Source organism: Curcuma longa, chromosome 17, assembly GCF_044706935.1.
Source record: "Curcuma longa cultivar G26 ecotype Majalengka, Jawa Barat chromosome 17, ITB_CL_G26_1.1, whole genome shotgun sequence".
In the NCBI taxonomy this organism is placed as follows: domain Eukaryota; kingdom Viridiplantae; phylum Streptophyta; class Magnoliopsida; order Zingiberales; family Zingiberaceae; genus Curcuma; species Curcuma longa.
Genome location: NC_133877.1, coordinates 362,102 through 382,571, shown reverse-complemented (window position 1 = coordinate 382,571; position 20,470 = coordinate 362,102). Strand labels below are relative to the sequence as shown.

Below are 20,470 nucleotides of genomic sequence, written 5' to 3'. Positions count from 1 at the left end.
TCTGAGAGCGTAAACCAAACAGAACGGTGACAACAACACCAAGAAAAATATTTTTTTTTGATCGAGCAAAATGGCAAAACCACCCTTCAATCTTTATATTTCTCTAGCTGTCTAATTATTGGCATTTTTATTGAGTGAAAAGTACAAAATAAAATTACAAAAAAGGAAAAATTTGTGTATTTCTTTTTGTTCTATAAAAAAATAAAATTTATCATCTCAACAGTCTCATATAGTCAGTCTTATGACCATCTATGAAGAAACTACGAAAGAAGGTATTGTTTGGGTTCATCCAGATTCGAACCTTTATCTTCTTCTGTATATCTATTTCATCGTCATCAACTCAACTAAGTTATAATTCGGGAGTAAAATTTGTGTCGTCTCCGAGATATAACTGAGTTGGTTACGATGTAACAGACTTACAGAAGAGGACAAGGATTCGAATCCTGACGAAGCCAGGCAATATCGTCGTGACAACTGTAGTTTCTCGATTTACCTCCTCATAAATGATCATGGGGCCGATGGGTGGAGCCGCTAAAGGTGACAGATTCCACATTTTTCAGAAGAAAAGGATGTAAAATTTGTGTCTTTCTTTTCTAAAAAAAAAAGCAAAATCGGTGGGCCAAAACCATCAAGTCGATTAATAAATGAAAACGAATTATAAAATATAATTTAAATAAAATATACAGAAGGTTGACTTGGAGATTCATGGCGTGAAGTTTTAGTCAAACTGGTCCATACAGGAAAAGGCAAGTTGGTCCATAAATTTAATCTTAATTTCTTTTGTCCTTGCTTGGGCAAAAGCGTAAAACGTAAACGTTCTCGTTCCTTGTAGGAAAAATGTCCAATGGGACCCTTTCGTTTCCTGCCTACCTATCATTTCATGAAGCTATTTTAATAATATTATACATCGTATGTTATGTGTTAATTTAATGATTTCAAACATAGTTTATTAAAATAAGAAAATTTTATTTGTGTAGTATTAAATTTTATATAAATTATTTGCCATCGACAATTGGGAAACAAAAAGGATTCAAAAATATAATATAATTTCCACTGAATAAAACCTTGTTAAATTTTAATTTTACACAAAATTAAATGACGATTTAAAAACATGTTGTCGATGGTCAATTGAAATTCTTTATTTTTTTCAATCAAATATCCAGATTTATGTCTGACTAATTCTGAGATGGATGATCCAATCTTACAAATTCATCACTTAGTAAATTCGAGTAGTGTCGATGGATCTCCGAGGCATAGGTGAGTTGGTTATGACGCAGCAGACTTGTAGAAGAGGGTAAGGGTTCGAATCCTGGCGAAGCCAGACAATACCCTCCTGCGTCGTAACCAACTGCACTTTCTCGATTTATCTCCTTATAGATGGTCGTGGGGCCGACCGTGTGGAGCCGCTAAGGTGGCGGATCCACCTTTTTGCAAAAGAGTAGTGTCGATGGATCTCGAGGAACAGTCCAGTAGCATAAACAATTGGAACATCACAAACATACAATAGTGCCTCACGTGAGAATTGAATCGCAAGTGTTCTTTTCACCCTTTCGAACTTCATTGAAACTTCAGTTACTATGAATAATAAGATTTCATGTTAACTTACTACGAGATTATTATATCAATATTTACTAATATTACTAATATTAGGCGGTGGAAACATCTCAATAGGTCAACGCTGACAAGATAATTAGGCATTGAAAGTTCAAATGGACCAAATGTTTTATAAGTGATAGTAGTGCAAAGATGGATCAAATATTGGATAAACAAATGAAATCTCTAAGACATGATCTTAAAGCATTAGAAATGCTAGTAAATTAAGATTCACTTATACTATACAAATGAAGAATTCTCAAAGATACGGGTTTTTAGGCACGATGAAATTTAATTTTAAAATAATTATAATCAAGTATCAATTGACTGATAATCAATTGAGTAGCTAATTGTTAAACAACTAGATACTCAATTCTCATTTGTATTTTTCTTTTTTGATGTTTAATAATATGTTTAAGTTAGGCTAACTCATTAGTTTAACATCTTACTTCTCATGCCAAGGCATGAATGTAGATTTTCTAACCCTTCGTATTTTGAGATAGATTCAAATACGACATTCAAGTACCTCCACCTTTTGGAATAAGAAGTGTCGAGTATTAAAAATCAAGAATGAAGAATTTCTTAATGATGGATATAGAGGATTGGTTTGCCTTATAATGGAAGAATTTGAAACTCCAAAACATTGAAAGGGAAAACTTCTCTCTAGAAGAGCAAATGAACTAAGGAGCAAGTTCAAAAATTGAAGGCAAATGAAAAAATAATTAAATTATTAGTAAATATTTTACCTAATGAATTTTATATATGATAGGTGAATATCAAGATGTCAAGGAATTATGGACGAAGCTAATAAACTTCATGAAGATCCAACATCAACACCAAGTGAAGTGAAGACGAATCCAAAGAAAGAGATTCATCGGATTAAGAAAATGAAAATTTGGAGGTTGAGAGATGCTCAACATTTGAGGATGAAATTGAAAAAACATCTACCTCAAGGATTGAGGGAAGTGGCCCTTGACACAAGATCAAGAGGATGCATTGACATCCGAAGTCAATGAGGAAGTTTGTACCACCTCTACTAGCGGAGAAAGCTCAATTCATGCAGGTAAAACAAGTTTAATTTATAAAATTAAAGATTATATCATTTGCTTCGAATGTACAGAAAAAGGGCATTACATGACTAAGTATTCCAAATTGATGAAAAAGAAGGTTCAAGTGGCACCTAAGATAAAGGAGAAGCCAAGAAAAGTTAGCCCTGTGAAATCACAAAAGGGTAACAAACACATAGTGTACTTCTTGTGTAATCAAAACGGACATTATCGAAATCAATATCCAATGAGGAGGAATCCAACTAAGAGCAAAGGAGGGGTTTCGAATCAAGGGAGAACTTTGGATGAATCATTACTTGGGAATCATCGATTACCTAAACCAAACAAGATTTTGGTTGATAACTTTAGATGAATAACCAAGGTAATCATGGATGACCCCCAACCAAATGCACCCTTAAAGGTATTAAAGTAAGGTTATTCTTCATCGGACTAATTCTCGGAAGGAACACAAAGTTAAAAGAAGAAAAAGATATAATTTTAAACTCTTAGATAGTAATAAGCTAAGGGATCATAGACTAATGTCATCAATCAAGTCGAATAGCTAAATTGATTAGTTTCTGTTCGATTTCTAAGTCATCAGACTGATCGAACACATTAATCAACTGATATTGTAGTAAAGCACTATTCATGATTACTATGCATAGTAATGCAATGCAACAACCATATTTTTTGAGGTTTTAGAGTTTTTACGTCCACTAATCGATCGATATACCCTATTAATCAACTAATACTCATGTTTCAATCTTTATCAAAGTTGAATTCTCATTTTGTTTGTATCTAGTTGATCTCAACCTAATATAACTTTTTTTTGTCCAATATCCGATCAACCTTCACCTGTTTAAACTTCCTATTAGCTAACATTTAGTCAATCTTGACATGTTGGGACTTCCTTATTGTCTAATATCCGATCAATCTTGACCTGTTAAGACTTTCTTATTGCTTAACATTCGATCAACCTTGACTTGACGGGATTTCATGCCTCATGTCAACTTCTTATTGCACTTTGACCATTACCACAAAATGTTTAGTTAATTGTGACCTACTTGGACTTTCTTCTTGTGCCAATTTCATGTTGAACTTCTGATTGCCAAGTGTCCGATCACCTATAACCACTTGGACTTCTCACTCACCAACTCCCTGTTGGAATTTTGATCACTAAGTGTCCGATCAACTGTGACTCATTTGAATTTCTTGTCTTGTGCCAATTTCATGTTAGACTTCCGTCCGTCAAGTGTTTGATCAACTATGATCCACTTAGACTTTTCCACCGTCTAGTATCAGATAAATTTTGACTTATTTAATTTTTCCTCAACTAACTAATATATTGATCGACTGATAAATATCCACTTAATCTAACCTATTTGATATTTCACTCAACTAATTAACATATTAATCAAATATCAAAATTCAACTCGAGTCAATTCAAACTTGATCAACTTAATTAATATTAACTAGAGATCGATTGTACCAATAGAAACCACCTAAAAGTGTTTATACTCTATTTACTTTGTCATTTCCTTCGTTCTACTTGTAACTCTATTTTTTTTTGATAATCTCGATATCTAAATTCTTACCGACTCAATTAATCTCGAAGATGGATAACCTTCTAGAATTTTTTATTTTACTAAAAAAATATTAATAATATATCAACTATAAATATTTGATTAATCTACGGGCCACACCGTGCCCTGGGAGGTACTTATAATTCTATTCTTGCGTCAACTGTTCTTCTCATAGATTTTTTTTTTTCAAAAGGTTTCTCTAAATGCGTAATCAGGTTTCTCTATATATGCGTAATCACGTGACTTTTCGTCCCTTGAAATTATTTTATCTAATGTTTTTGTTCACCCCACGCAATTGAACACTCACGTGTCAATGCATTCGTCGTCTTCCATGCATATCAATTCAGAGCTCATCAGAAAAATCACTTTTGTACACTAATTTTTTTATTCATTTAAGAAATTAATTTTTACAGCAATTTAACGCTCATACTTTCCAAATCAACATAGTCCAGCTGTTAAGTCGATGAAAAGGATGACAAGATAGGGAGGAAATAATAATACAAAAAATAGAAAGTTATAACTTTTGATGTATAATTAATTAATTAAAAGTAGAGGAGCAAAATAGTAATTTGGTAGTATGCAGGGGGCGAAATGAAAATTTCTCAAACTTTCATGATTCCGTCGGCTTTAGTCCGCCTTTCTCCTCCTCTACCTTTCGCCTCTCTCTCACTGATCATCAGGCGCTCATGGAGTTCCGCTCGTTGTTCCTGGGGGACGTGGAGGCTGTCCCCGGATATTGGATTCGATGGCAGACGTTCATCTGTGCTCTCGTCATCGTCGTCCCCGCGGTCGCGGCGGCGGTTGTGGCCGCCAGGGCGAGGGCGGAACCGCTCAGGGCGTTCGATCTCTGGGCTCCGTGCTGGGCCGGGATGCACCCAGCCTGGCTTCTGGCCTACCGCGGCCTCGTATCTCTGGGCATGCTGTGGCTGCTCTCGCGAATGGTCCTCGGTCGCGGTCTCGTCGCGTTTTACTTCTATACTCAGCTAGGCTTCTGAAACCCATTCCTTATCTTATCGATGTAGTTTTTATCATTATCCTTTCCTTCTTTTTGTTATTTGGATTGACTTGAACTAGTGGAAATAGGAAGATTATGGTTAGTGGGATTATGGCTTAATTTTGGGAATGGTACATTGTGAGAATCATAGTTCACCTGCTATACCGAAGTTTGCTAGTAAGTGAACTTGCTTCGTGTTCTATATCCTTGCTGCTTTAAACTTTAGCAAAGAATGTCAAAGTTAAATTTTTATCGTCGGTTTTAGCTCCTGCTCACTGATGTAAGATAGAAGCAACATTACGTTTACAAGTTGAATAGATCATAGTTAGCTCCTTCTGATTACACAACACCGCTGCTGACTTCATAGAATAATTTTACTAGATAAGTTTGATACATTCCGCCACTTGAAACCCACATTTAATTGATAAATAAATAGATTATCTATTAGTTTTACTTGTAGCTAGCTTTACAATATGGTTATGATAACAAGGATTGATAACTGAACGTGGAAGTACACAACCTATTGGAGCAGATGTGTGCTTATGATTCAATTTGAATAGTGCAACTCTAATTAGAAGTAGTAGTTTCACAACATTGATATGTTCTATGGGACATTTGAATTGTCTTCTTTTATTACCTTTATACTTATAATATTTAAAATAAAAAAATCACGAATTTGTATTTCAGTTTAGGCATTTCCTTTTAGGAACAGCAATTTGCCAGTCCTTGAGGAATTATTATCATCATTGTTTTTACTTTCTTTGCCTTGCCTTTTCTATGATAATCTTTCAGTGATCAATTTATATCTAAAGGCTAATTGCTCTCCCTAAGGTTGAAGCTAGAGTTAATTGAGTCACTTTGTGATTTCTATTTTCATCCTTGCTACACTTATTAACCAAATATCTCTGCAGATGGACTTTTGCACTGGTCACTGTCTATTTCATGGTATGCTCCTCCACTGATGCTCATTTTATCTAGTCAAATATAAGTACTGTGTTATTTTTTAAACTGTGATCTTTTTGATGGTAGATTGTTTATCCGGCATCTTTCTTTTCCTTCACCCATGAAACACATGGAACATAACCAACTATGAAACTGTAGAAAACCATTGTATTGTACTGTTGGCAATCTTGGCTGATTCCAGTCCTGATCAGCTGAGTGGATAATGCAAGTTATGAATTAATATTTTCAAAAATTTAGACGTTTGAAGTATTTATTTTCGTAAGATCTCCTCTTAGGAGAATAAGATTTTAAGGAGTTGTTTTAAGTTGTAATTTTGCCTAATTTTAGAGAGTCAAATAGTGTTGGTAACTTTAAATTTAGAAGAGAGAGCAGTTTTGGTAGGAGTTTAATTTGGATCAAGTGATTTGCTTGTTTGCAATTTGGTTAATTCCTAGTTTGTGTAGATTGAGGTTTATAAAAGAGGACAAATTCTTCAATATCTATCATATTCAAGTTAATAAAATTGCTCGTATTAATGTCTATGTGACATAGCTATCCCTTGTATCACGTGAATTTTCTCCCAATTCTTTGTGTGAGCTTGAAGTTTGAATTTAGCGTCGCATCAATTTGGTGCAAGAGCATCTTCATGCTACATAACAATGAGACCCGAATTTTTTTAATAAAAAATGATATATTTGATTTAAATATTACTACTGATCTTTCTTGAATAGAGCTCCAGCTCAATGGAGGGATAAGATGCATCTAATATATACCCAATTGAGACAAATATGGCTTGACAACGATGAGTATGTAGTACTTCTTTCTCATGACCTATTATATACTTTATCCATTTTGAACAGTTTAATTTATGAATAAACCATTTCAGACCCTCCAATTAAATCTCATCCACAAATCCATGCACTAAGATTGATTCATGATCAAAAACTAAATTAGACCAATTATTGGTCTGGTTAATTCCTTCTTTGAATCAATCATACACTTAAATTACGAATGGATTCAAATTAAGCTTCTCAATCAGTTAATAATTAAATCACAACATTAGTCATTCTTGTCACCAGACCAAATTCATAAATTTAAATCTCTCCATTAAATTCCTCAACTTAATGAAGAATAAGTTAAAACATAACTCATATAAATAATATTAATTCCTTTAGTTATCCCCAATATAATTAATTCAGCAATATTGTCCAATAATCTCAATTAAATTAACCAAATAATCAACACAGTATATTACATATAATCTTAATAATTAGTCAAATAATTGTTCCTAATATTTAACTCAACCATTCTTAATAAACAACTTCTTAATCTTCTGAAAGAATAACTCAATACTAATTTCTATAATTATTCAGTTAAAAATATAGGGCACAAAGGTTTTGTCTGGATTTAAGCTCAAGCCCATTCAACCCAGTCCACTTGAATATTTTAGATGATTTATACATTCTGAGAGATTCTTGGATAAACTAATCTCTCTTGGTTATTGTGATTTTAATCTTTCCTCAATTGATGTGACTCAAAATTTATTTTTTTATGCATTATTCCTTTTATGTACTCTATCTATTCTTGAGGGACCTTCTATTCTTTAGGGAGGACTCCTAGTCTCTCATTTATATTTAGGGCATTAGTCCCTGATCCAAAAAAAAAGAGAAATATATATAGAACATTTCGTTCATGGTATGAGAATCAGCCTAACTCTCTTCAAAGCTGCTAACCTATATTGCTATCACTCCTTTCTTCCATCATTGTTTCTTTTGGCAGTGGTTCATTTGATCTCCATTGCCATTCTATGCAGCAATATTTGTTGGCCTTCATTTTCAAATCAGTTTTCTTTACTATGTTATTGCAGAGCATGAGTGTAAAATATCATGGGGATCTAACTCTGCTCCTGTTGTGTCTCAAGCCTTCATTCTTTAGTTTCTGAGGAATCCTTTCTCAAACAAACAGTAAAACTTGAGATTGGCTTTCTGATGTTTAGATGATTTATGTATTGTCAGAGGTTCTTGGGTGAATTAAATCTCCCTTGCTTTTCAGGCTTCAAAATGAAAACTATCTTGATTATTGTGCTTGAGATTTTATCAGTCTTCTTTATGTATTTTTTTTTTGTTTATATCCTTTTTTCCTATTCTCAATGACTTGTTATTTTTTAGTGAGATTTCCTAATTGAAAACCTATGTATTATCTCTCAAATACTCCCTGATCAAAGAAATATATAGAGCATTTTGATCATCCTTACACCACCAATCCTTTAGAAACATGCCCCTCAAATATGGTTTTCTTTTTCTTGAATTAAATCAAATAAATTGTAGAGAAATAAATAAAAAAAATCTTTACAAATCATAAAAATTCTTGTCATAACAATTTAGGCAAAGTAAATATGGCATGAAAAGTTGATTCTAGTATTTAAAATGCCATCAATCGATTTTCCATTGTTGGTCATTGTAGATGTCATTTCCATAGCTGCTCTTTATAACAATGACATCTACAACAACAACAACAACCACCAAGTCTTATCCCACTAGGTGGGGTCGACTATATGTATCCTTTTACGCTAGTGGACTCAATTCCCTACTATATCATCATTATATTTAAATTAATTTATCTTATTTTATTATTTCTAACTACGTCTTTTTTTATTTTCCTTTTTTTCGTTTGATGTGCATATTTGTTATAGTTTCATATCGCCTAATTGGAACATTTATTGGTCATCTATGTACATGTTCGTACCATCTTAAACGTGTCTCCCTGAGTTTTCCCTCAATAGGTACAACTCCGACTTTCTTTTTAATATTTTTATTTTTTTATCTTGTCCATCCTTGTATGTCCCATATCCACCTTAACATCCTCATCTCTGCAACTTTCATCTTCTGCTCATGTGGTCGAGTTATAGTCCAACATTCAACTCCATATAACATAGTAGGTCTAACCGTCATTTTGTAAAATTTTCTTTTAGTCTTAGAGGTACTTTATGATCATAGAGAATACTTGACACTCTTCTCAATTTCAATCATTCCGCTTATATTTTATGTAAGATCTCTCTTAACCCCTCCATCCTTTTATAAAAATAATCTTAAATACTTAAGACTCTCAGTTATAGATAATTCATCATCTTCTATTTTAACAATTGTCCTATTACATCTAATATTACTAAACTTAAATGTCATATATTTTATTTTTACTCTACTAAGCCTAAAATCTTTCACTTCTAGCGTTTTCCGCCAAAATTCAAATTTAGCATTTACTCCTTCACGTGTCTCATCTACCAAAATAATATCATCTGTAAATAACATGTACTGTGGTACCATATCTTGAATATGTCCAGTGAATTCGTCCATGATTAGTGTAAAAAGATAGACTTAGAACTGATTCTTGATGTAACCTTATCTTTATGGGGAACATTTCAGTTAATCCGTTTGAAGTCTTCACTCTTGCTATTACATTCTCATACATATCCTTAATTAGTTTAATATACGCTATGTTAACACCTTTCTTTTCTAAAATTCTCCATATAATTTCTCTTGAGACTTTATCATAAGCTTTTTCTAGGTCGACGAATATCATATGTAAGTCTTATTTTGATTTTGATATTTTTCAATTAGTTGTCTGAAAAGATATATAACTTTTATTGTCGACCTTGCAGGCATAAATCCAAATTGATTTTCAGTCACCATGATCTCCTTTGTTAGTCTTTTTTCTATTACTCTTTTCAAAATTTCATGGTATGATTCATTAGTTTAATACTCCTATAGTTTGCATAATTTTGTATATCTCCTTTATTCTTATATAAGAGAATTAGAATACTTACCCTTCACTGATCGGATATTTTTTTAATTTTAAATATCAGGTTGAATAATTTTATAAGTCATTCAATACCTTATTTCCCTAGGCACTTCCATACCTCTATTGGAACATCATTTGGTTCAATTGCTTTTCCATTTTACATTCCATTTAAAGCTTATTCTACTTCTGAAGTTTAAATTCTACGATAAAAATTTAAATTTCTATACTCATTTTAACCTACTAAAATTATCTAAGTCAAGTTGGTCATTTAAACTTTCATTAAAAAGTTGATGAAAATACCTCTTCCATCGTTTTTTTATTTCTTTATCATTTACTAATATCCTATTGTATTCATCTTTAATACATCTTATTTGAATAAGATCTCTTATTTTCTTCTCTCGCTTTAGCTATTCTGTAAATGTCTTTTTCCCTTTTCTTTTGTATCCAATTTTCGATATAAATGTTTAAAAATTTCATTCTTAGCTTTATTCACTGCTTTCTTGGTCTCTTTCTTAACTACTATATATTTTTTTAAAGTTTTCCTTGTTCTTACAAGTATATAACACCTTATAGACTCTTCGTTTTTTTTTCACTTTCTCTTGTACTTTCTCATTCCACTATCAAGATTCTTTACTTGATGGTGCACGTCCCTTTGACTCACTGAGTACACTCTTACCTATTATTTTCAACTTTGATATCATCTTTATCCCATGTCGTATTCGAGTCGCCGTATATTTCTCCTAATACTTGTACTCCTATCCTCTCCTTAAATATGTTTTGTTTCCCATCCTTTAACTTCCATCACTTAATTTTAGGAACCGTGCATATTTTCCTTCTATTGATAATATGCTTGAGGCGTATATTCAATATTACTAACTTATGTTGGGTAGTTAAGTTTTCTCTAGGGATGATTTTGTAATCTTTACAAATCTTTCTATCCTTCTTTCTAATCATAAGAAAGTCAATTTACGATTTATTATTCCAGTTTTGAATGTGGCAAAGTGCTCTTCTCTTTTCTTAAAAAACGTATTAGCTAGTATAAGGTCATATATTATTGTAAAATCCAATATAGTTTTTCCTTCTTCATTTCTTGTTCCAAACCCATAATCCCATGCACCCTATCATATTCCTTCATTTTTCACTCCTACATGCTCATTTATATCTTCTATTAAAATTATTTTGGTTGGTGGAATGTTTTATAATACCTCATTTAGGTCATCCCAAAATATAGATTTGGTGTGTTCATCTAATCCTACTTGAGGTGCATATATGCTAATTATATTAATAGTTTTTTTCGTCACCACTATCTTGAGAGTTATAATTCTATCCATTTTTAACTATTCCTACTACTTCATTCTTTAGCAAATCATCGACAACAATATCTACTCCATTTCTTATTTTACTTCTTTCTTATATACCATAATTTAAAACTCAAATTCTCTATCATCTTTGTCTTCTCTCCTATCCATTTTGTGTCTTGTACACACAAAATATTAATTCTTCTCTTAATCATCGTATCTACTACTTCCATTGTTTTACTGTGAGTGTTCCTAGATTTATGTTTCAAATCTTAGATAATTAGATTTTCTATAATATTTATTCTTACCCAACTTATGGTGTGAGAACTCTTGTATATTTAATACTATACCCGAGTTCTCATGGAGATCTAGCGGTCATTGCCAAGATGTTACAATCAAACCCTACAACGCGTTCCTTACGGAGAACATCCTAACATTAGTACAATAGTTTGATGAATCCATTCATTGAATATTTGCACGTCCACACTGACAACCTAATGCATAACCCTCATCCTTTTTCAACCGGGCTTGAGATCGGCTTTGGCGGGTTTTATAGCAATGACATCTACAATGTAGAATTGTTGCTACATTCATGAGTTTGTGAAGAGCAAAAAAGAGTTGAAGATGAAGTGATGTAAAGTTTTGTAAGATAAAGGTTTGCAAAAAAAAAAAGTAATAACATAAGTTAATTAAAGATAAAAAAGCATTTTTCTTCTTCAAAATTTTAATATAATATATCTAAATAAATGAAGTTAATTATTTTCTTATTAAAATGTTAAAGAAATTACTATGTCATGACTTATCAAATTCACCAATTTAAATTATTAAAAATAATTATTTGAAAATTAATAACAAAATATATAGATTAAAATATAGTACTACTGAGAGGAATCATGAAGAGGAAGTTTTGGTGCAACGGTAAAGTTGTTGTCGTGTGACCTAGAGGTCACGGGTTTGAGTTTTGAAAATAATTTTTTACAAAGCAAGGTAAGGCTGCATATAATATATCCTTCCCTGAGATCCTGCATTGGTGGGAGCTTCGTGCACCAGGCTGCCCTTTACTACTAAGAGGAATCATCCCAACTGCAAGGATAATTTTCTTATATCACATAATAATATTTGGTATATGCTGCGTATAATATATCCTTCCCCGAGATCCCTCATTGGCGGGAGCTTCGTGCACCGGGCTGCCCTTTACTACTGAGAGGAATAATCCCAACTGCAAGGATAATTTTCTTATATCACATAATAATATTTGGTATATGCCTTTTCAATTTTAATCAAATAAATGTGTATTGTATGATCTTTTTTATAATTTAATAAATTACTTATAGTTATCGTCTAATAAAAGTTTCATACTGATAATAAACGAATAGTTTTTATATTAATGTTGCAAATTAATCATTTACAAACTATTCATAGAGGTTACACAATAAGCATAATAATGAAATATGACTAGATATTCAAATAATTAAGTTCTATTTTTGTCCTCTATATTATTAATAAGTTGATTTTACATTATTTATTGATATTTGAACATTAGTATTCTCAATTATTTATTATTATACAGCACCATATTCTTCTTATGTGGATTTAACTATTCCACTTCATCTTATACCGCCTAGTTCCTACATTAAATAAATTTGTTTTGATTTCATCCTTTACTTTTAAAACATTTTTAAAGATTATCAAGTTCTTTATTTTGCATTACCATTCTGATGCCACAAGGATTGAGTCTTTTCTTGGGTTTATTCCTGCCATTACTGAATACGGGAATATTTATTGCTACAAATTGCTTGTTTGTTCAGTAGAAAATCTTGGAGTAAGAATTGATTTCTAGTGATTTGTGTAGATTGGTACCATCATGTCTGCTCACGGTTGTTGGATTTATTCAAAGACACCTATTCTGCATGATGAGGAGGCTAATAGAGTCAAAGACACAGTTGAACAGAATAATCCTGTGACTATACCTTTCACAACCAAGAAAAACAAGAATGTAGTAAGATTACAAAGATATTGTGAGCTTCAAGCTGAGGGTAAAAGAGCAGGATTCTTGGGATACACTATGCAACTTGTCTATCAGGTAAAAGTTAAATATTTTCTCATTTTACAACATTGAAATGGTCTAGTGTACTCGGAGACTGCTGGTACAAATCTCCTTTCCGAATCATAAAACTTACTCATAATCAGATCACTGGTGTTCCATTCTTTCAGTCTTTTTTTTCTTCTAGCAACTATGGCCAATAAATATAAACTATTCGTAAGAATTAAAACATGTTCTCGTATTAAAACATCGAAATTGTTTTAATGAGGGCCCATGGATGCTGTTGCAACAGTCTCATTTCATGAATATTAAAAGTTACTCACAGTTACATCACTGAATGTTCCAAAATTTTCACAATCTTTTTCTTCTTCTAGCAAACATCATCAATAACTATAAACTATTAGGATACTACTACTATAACTAACTGTGTTTGTACGTATAAAAAAAATGTGATCGTACCCACAGCTCTCGTGACTAGTTTTTCCTTGAAGTTTCTCTGTTATGGAGGGTATCTTAATTAATGTGGTCTGAATAAAATGCCATTCCTTTTTTTCTCCTGGCATGTTCCCAAATGTTTTCTCTAACTGGCAATATTATTAACTCATTCTTCATTTTTCCCTGATGTATGTTCTTGCTCCTTCTGCCTAACCTCAAAATTCCATATTGATAATTTGATTTACAGACCAGTGCAGGTGCAGCATTGTTGACAGACTTAGTATTTTGGGCTGTCCTAGTACCATATTCGTCCTCTAAATATTTTAGTATTAATCCTGTGAGTATCCTGAACCTCTGTAAACATAGGATGCAGATATTTTTTTTGCTAGTTGTCTAAATATAAATTCATAAATCGTTAGTGGCTGTTACTGTTTATTTGATTTTTGCAACACCTTTGGTTTTAGGCTTTTGAACTTAAAGCATGCTTTTCTCCTTAACATTGCAATTATCTCAAACAGTTTGTAGACATGTCACTCTTCCACTTTTTTTCCCCTTCAAACTCTGGAGGTTGGACTAATTTCTCTTATGCCGTAAATCAGATTTACCTATTACTGCTTAGAATCTATCATTTTCTTGCTTAGAGATTGTATTTAGGAATTTATTTAGTGACTATTTTAGTCATTCAACTTATTGCTTCGTTTGTTGCTAGTGTATATAATACCTTAATTTACTCATGCTTTAAGCTAGAAGATTACGAGCGATGGTTCAGGAAGATATGCTATGCAAAATGTCTATCTTTAAGATAGCCTAATAATTTTTCTCCTATTTAAAACAATTATAAATAATAAAATCAATGAAATATTAATAAATAAATAAATAATATTATTGTTTTTTATTTGATTAATACAATAATTAATCAACATTAGTTATATAATTACTTACTTATTTTTATTAATTAGTAATATAAATAATATAAATTAATTAATTTTTTTACTTAATTATTATTATTATAGATAATAATATTGTTAGTTGTACACTATTTATTAATTAATATTTAATTTAACCTTTTAATTTAATTGTTTTTGTACTGTTGATACTACATTTTAGAGCGTTCTATGTTAATGCCAAAATTGACATCCATGGTCATTTTTTCGGAGTGTAATCTTTGAATGCATCCAAGTTTTTGTTCAGGTATTAGATAATCTATGTTCCTGAACAATATCACATCACAAATAGGTACATCATCAAGCATACTAAATAATTTTTTAAGAATAATTGATCGAGCCAAATACTAAATCTAATATTTATTACACGCAATAAAACAAACCTATAAAATTTTGTTGAAGTTGTAAAGTCGAGCATTTTTTAAGGCAATGAAAGACGCAAGTAAATAGTAAGCATGGAACTGCTTGGCGATGCTTCATAGGTTAATAAGCTTTGATGTCTGGCTATAACATTTTATGAACTGTACCTTTTGAATCCAATGTACCTTATAATTTTGCTTCTCAAGATCTACTTACACCACAGATAATCTTGTTCTAGCAAGTGATATGAAATTGCTGCAAGTGCGTTGGCAACTTTTTCCCTCTATCACAACATGTTGTGCATGAGTTAACCACAGCTATTACGAGCAAAGTTGCTACACTCGATCACGATATCTTTTTGAGAGAGCCTTCAACTCTTGATCACAATTTGCAGTTGCATATGGTGTCTCCTTTGTTCTTTGTTGTTATTTCTTGACAGAATGTGTGTCACATCCTTTCTACATTAATGTTAACTAACATGGATCATAGACATTGATATTAACTAATGCACAGATGAGTATAACATTATTTAATGGCAATTGATTGACTTAAAAGGTTATTTAGATTCTTGTTCTTGATATGGAAGACGTTTGTTAGTTAGCTGGAGGAATATACAGTTTTATATAACCGAAGCAAATCAAATTGTGAAATGAGTTATGATATTTTTTATACTTGCTCTATCTTTTATGGGTCACTGAAAAGCATATGATTTGGCAGATAATGAGCTGCATGCATTCTCTTAATGCTGTGTTCCTTCTAATTGACACTTTCCTCAATAACCTGGTATGTAAAATTTAACCCTACTCTTGTCACTATATTTTGACGTGTTAACACATCATAGAAATTTTCTTTTCCAGCCATTTCCATGGTTCCGAATGGCGTATTTTGTGTTTTGGAGTTGCACTTATGTGGCATTCCAGTGGATTCTTCATGCCTGCGGTTTCTCTTGGTGAGAGCACTCTACTTATTGTCAGCTACTGCATGATCTGTTAGCTCTAGATAGACAACTTCGCTATGCAAATCTTTCATGATAGCATCATTCGCGAACGAACTTGAGCATCGCATCGAAAAATTTAGTCACCTAGACACTCTGGGAGATAGTTTGGAATGCTATTATCTCTCCAATTGTGTTACTGTGATATTTTTGCCTTCAGTTTATTGATAGCATAGCACTTGTCAGGTGGCCGTATCCTTTCTTGGATCTTGATACTCCTTGGGCGCCTCTTTGGTAAGTTTTCTACTTGCATTCTTTTATTTTGTTTATCACAATTCTGATACTGATTTCCATGTCTGCAGGTACTTGTCCATGGCCTTAATTCACGTCCCCTGTTATGGACTGTATTGGTTGATGATACGAGCGAAGAACTCACTTTGTCCAAAATATTTCCCAAATAGCTTTATAAAGGTATGCTAATTGCTCCCTCCCTAAATTCTGAATTAATGTCCCATTGTTAAAACAGTTGGGATTCATCATTCATAATGATTATAAGCATCAAGCTCATGTAATGGCAGATACAAGGCACTAAGTTGACTACACCTTGATGATCTTTCTGTGTTCCTAGCATGGCACTGATTTTTATATGTTGCTCTCACGGATTTAAATTATAAAAATAATCTCTTGTAATATAGATAAGATTATATATAATAGATCCTTTTTTAATTCTCTTTTGCTAACACTCATATTGATGGGAATTTTATGCACTGTTGCCCTTTTCAATTTTTATATTTCAAGATCTAATATACTTTAAAACACTTTCAGCAATTAAACATGTTCATTGAATTATAAATCATATCAAACCTATTCAAAAATATTCAATTACCTTTTAATATTTTTTGTTGTAGTAATTATAATTTTGTTTTGTAATTGATACAATTATAGTGGATTCAATACCATTGTTCATTTATATTTACTTCGTTGTAGCAACTACATGTTTCAATCTGTTTGATTTGCTCATCTAATATTCACGTTATAGCAGTAGATACAATGTGGATTTAATTTGATCATCTAATATTCACGTTATAGTTTCAATTATAAAATTATAATTGTTATAATATGTGTAGCATTTAAAATTATAATTTTAAAATATGTGTTATAATGCGTTCGATTGATTCAGAATTTAGATAAAAGAAAATAATGAGAATAATATCGAGGGATAATGGAGTAATTATATATAGTTGAATAGTGAAATGAAATACCTCCTGATGAAAAAAAAAGACGTTAGATTTTTACCTTATATTATAATAAAATAAATATATTTATTAGTTTATATAAAATTTAAATTTAAAAAATGGTATATGTGAAACATAATAATGAATAATTTTATAATTTTTTATGTCCTTCCTAAATTTAATATCTATTGAAAAATAAATAAATAAATTTTATCAATATATAAAAATTTGAATTAAATTATAAGAATATAGTACATAAATAATATTGGAATAAGTTCGAGTACAGCTATAAAATTGTTAATGAATAACTTTAAATAAACTTCATAAATAAATAAATAAGTTTAGCTCGTTCATCCGGAGCTGTTATTTCTTAAAAGAGAAGTCATCGTCATCAAAACCACCTGCTTCGTTCCTAAGCAACCCAACGGCATAAATCCTTCCGTTCTCCCTCCTCGTCCGATCATCGCTTCCTCCTCCTTCCTCTCTTCGCTCTTCCCAGGTGAAGGAGGCAGGCGTCGACGAGATCCGAACAGCAGGAGGACGCCCACGACCACCATGGCACGCTTGGTCGGCAACGTGAGGGGATCCCTAGGAAGAGAGAACAGCGCCGAGATCCAGGAGCTCGCTCGCTTCGCCGTCGACGAGCACAACAAGAAACAGGTCTCGCGCTCCTCCTAATCACTGTTTTTTTTCTCTTCCCGAATTTGGGGCTTTTTCTCGGGCTAATGATTTCCTTTTGGGCGAACCTATGATTTTCGATGCGTCGATGCGCAGAATGCGCTTCTGGAGTTTGCACGTGTGGTGAAGGCGAGGGAGCAGGTTGTCGCTGGAACTCTTCATCACTTGACGGTGGAGGCAGTCGAGGGAGGGAAGAAGAAGCTGTATGAGGCCAAAGTGTGGGTGAAGCCATGGCTTAATTTCAAACAGGTTCAAGAATTCAAACATGTTGGCGAACAAGGTAAATCTGGCTTCAGTTCTCAGTGATGCATATCTACTTCTCTTTTGCTCAGTGGATTTGGGTTCGATTCCATCAATAAATAAAATAAACATACTGAAATTAGTGTTGATTCCTCGACAAAATTTATATTGTTTGTTCACTTTCTCTTGTCCTGTTCCTGTATCCTTTTGTAAAGCTGTTATCTTCCCACTTGGTTCAATCTTTGTGCCCATGCTTGTCAATATTCCATATAAAATGGATAGGAAGTTGCGTAGCACCATTGAAGTTATCTCAATCATTGAAGTTAGCATGCCTTGTTTACTTGTGCTACTTGAAAAACTATCAACGTGATCACTGTGTTCCTTATTCTTACAATCTTGCAAGCAACTGAAGGTAACAAATTGTTTGGTTCTTCTTTTCGATTATCAGGTGATTGAAGAGTTTGCTAAGAGTTCAAGTTCTGAGCAACTTATCGTTTGGAATAAGATGTAGCAGGAGCATATAGAGCCTGCATTGTGTTCCCTTTATAGCAAAATGTTCTACTCTTAACAAAAAATATATATTTAAGTATTAATGAAGTGCTGGATCGATATATTCCGATGAAGACATTGGCACGAATGTTTGTGCCTATGATATAGGAATTACAGTACTGATTCTGAACTAGCCACGAGAAAGGAGAACACCGGCGGAATGCATCCTATCCGGTAGGGAAAAGGGTTAGCTCCCTCTTCCTCGCACCGTCATCGGCAGCGTCATCTTCTTGGCCCTTCACCAGAGGATCAGCGGATTGTGCTGGTTTTGTCGCTGGCGCCGGCAAGAACACCATTCCCGGCCCCATTGCTGCTGCTGCTGGACGCGCTACGGGTTGCCCCTGGGCAGGTCGATTCAGGAACAATTGGTTCTGATGGTAGTAGTGCTGCTGCGTCGGATCCGTGTTTTTGTGGTGGTGGTGGTGGTGCTGCTGCTGCAGCATCGCCACGGGCATGTAGGGTAAGAAGGGATCCGCCGGCGCTGCCCGGCTGAGAAAAGGGTGCGGCGAAGGGGAGGGGGAGGCCAGGCCCTGCATCTGCACGCGCTTGAGGTAGAGCCGGTACTTCTGGAGGTGGCTCGCCACGTTCTCGCGGGTGAGGCCTTCGACGCCCATGATCTGCATGATGGTCTTGGGCACGGCGTTGGCGATGCCGAGATGCGCGACGGCGTCCACGAACCGCTTGTGTAGCTGCGGCGTCCACACCAGCCTCGGCCGCTTCAGCGTCCTGGGCGGCTCCGGATCCTCCTCCCCTCCGCCGCCGGAAGCGTAGAGATCCGATGCGTCGTGGCGGGCGACGAGGATGTGATCCGCGGGTAGGCCGGCGGAGGAGGAGGAGGTGGTGGAAGAGGAGGGGATGTCGAAGGCGAGGGCGAGATCAGGGGCGATGAGGGCCTGCGAGAGGGGCACCAGCTCTTGAGGCGAAGGGAGCTGCTCCTCCCAGTCCCACCTAGCAAAGCATTCGGCTTCCTCCTCGGCCACTTCTTGTCTCATCGGCGGAGGCGAAGAGAGAGAGAGACGGCGGTGGATTTGAGGCGGCGGCGGCGACGCCCGCAGCAGTTGTGAGAGAACGATAAGGGAGTAGAGGAGTTCGAGGTGGATATTTCTCCGGACAATTATTTGCACTCGCAGATATACCTCTTTTCTTATCCGTTCGAAAATATCCTCGCGTGGGATCCACTACAGACAAGAGGCGGGCCCCTGATCAGGGTATTCGCGAACGGGGGACTGGCGGTGCTCGTTTTTAAAAATTATTTTTTACTTTGTCCTTATCGTCGTGTGATTCCGTTTTGTCTCTGCGCTGCTCAATTTCTTTTATGCGTTAATATTAGTTATGCTCTCGGGATTGAATTGTTATCACGGGGCAGATTTATTAAAATAGATAAAAATTACTTGACATAATCTGGAGATCTTGAATAAATTAAACGAATAGTTTGATGATTGAGATGGAAAAAATAAATAATACATAAATAAAAGGATATCCTTAATTAATTATTAGAATCATTAAAGATATTTTTTTAAAAAATAATGTAAAAAAATATTCATAGTATTTTTGATATAGAAGTTATTCTTATACTGCTATAATGTGTAAAAAATAAATTAATTTAAATTGATAAAAATGTACATAAATTATTTCTATATATATATATTTATTAATTTGATTAAAATTATTCATATTTCATCAAAATCACGTGATAAATTTTACCATAAAATTTTTATAGCAACCATAAATTAATCATTGTTATAACAGTTTTGTGGTGAATGGGAATTTGGAGCTTGACAAGTAGAGTAGAAGAAG

At 33.8% G+C, this 20,470-nt stretch overlaps 3 protein-coding genes across 3 annotated transcripts; 2 read left to right on the top strand and 1 right to left on the bottom strand.

Annotated features, from left to right (window-relative positions):
• Positions 1-4,889: 4,889 nt before the first annotated feature.
• On the top strand, positions 4,890-16,582 carry LOC141848578 (uncharacterized). Its single transcript, XM_074736624.1, has 9 exons — positions 4,890-5,204; positions 6,128-6,161; positions 13,107-13,337; positions 13,981-14,070; positions 15,755-15,820; positions 15,895-15,986; positions 16,218-16,265; positions 16,334-16,442; positions 16,550-16,582. Exons 1-9 carry the CDS (start codon positions 4,909-4,911, stop codon positions 16,577-16,579), a joined length of 996 nt encoding a protein of 331 aa, XP_074592725.1. The 5' UTR covers positions 4,890-4,908; the 3' UTR covers positions 16,580-16,582.
• A 1,000-nt stretch (positions 16,583-17,582) lies between these two features.
• Positions 17,583-18,721, top strand: LOC141848580 (cysteine proteinase inhibitor A-like). The gene is made up of 3 exons (XM_074736626.1): positions 17,583-17,866; positions 17,981-18,164; positions 18,573-18,721. The coding sequence occupies exons 1-3, from the start codon at positions 17,762-17,764 to the stop codon at positions 18,578-18,580; spliced, it is 297 nt and encodes a 98-aa protein (XP_074592727.1). The 5' UTR covers positions 17,583-17,761; the 3' UTR covers positions 18,581-18,721.
• LOC141848579 (transcription factor LUX-like) lies at positions 18,714-19,737 on the bottom strand. Its single transcript, XM_074736625.1, has one exon. The coding sequence runs from the start codon at positions 19,663-19,665 to the stop codon at positions 18,841-18,843; it is 825 nt and encodes a 274-aa protein (XP_074592726.1). The 5' UTR covers positions 19,666-19,737; the 3' UTR covers positions 18,714-18,840.
• Positions 19,738-20,470: the final 733 nt, after the last annotated feature.

Bases quoted from the DNA above. Each gene is read 5' to 3' on its own strand.
- LOC141848578 (XM_074736624.1), top strand. From the start codon at position 4,909: ATGGAGTTCCGCTCGTTGTTCCTGGGGGACGTGGAGGCTGTCCCCGGA. The intron at 5,205-6,127 runs GCTAGGCTTCTG...ATATCTCTGCAG, and splicing joins GCGTTTTACTTCTATACTCA to ATGGACTTTTGCACTGGTCA. The intron at 16,443-16,549 runs GTATGCTAATTG...ATGTAATGGCAG, and splicing joins TCCCAAATAGCTTTATAAAG to ATACAAGGCACTAAGTTGAC.
- LOC141848580 (XM_074736626.1), top strand. From the start codon at position 17,762: ATGGCACGCTTGGTCGGCAACGTGAGGGGATCCCTAGGAAGAGAGAAC. The intron at 17,867-17,980 runs GTCTCGCGCTCC...GTCGATGCGCAG, and splicing joins ACGAGCACAACAAGAAACAG to AATGCGCTTCTGGAGTTTGC.
- LOC141848579 (XM_074736625.1), bottom strand. From the start codon at position 19,665: ATGAGACAAGAAGTGGCCGAGGAGGAAGCCGAATGCTTTGCTAGGTGG.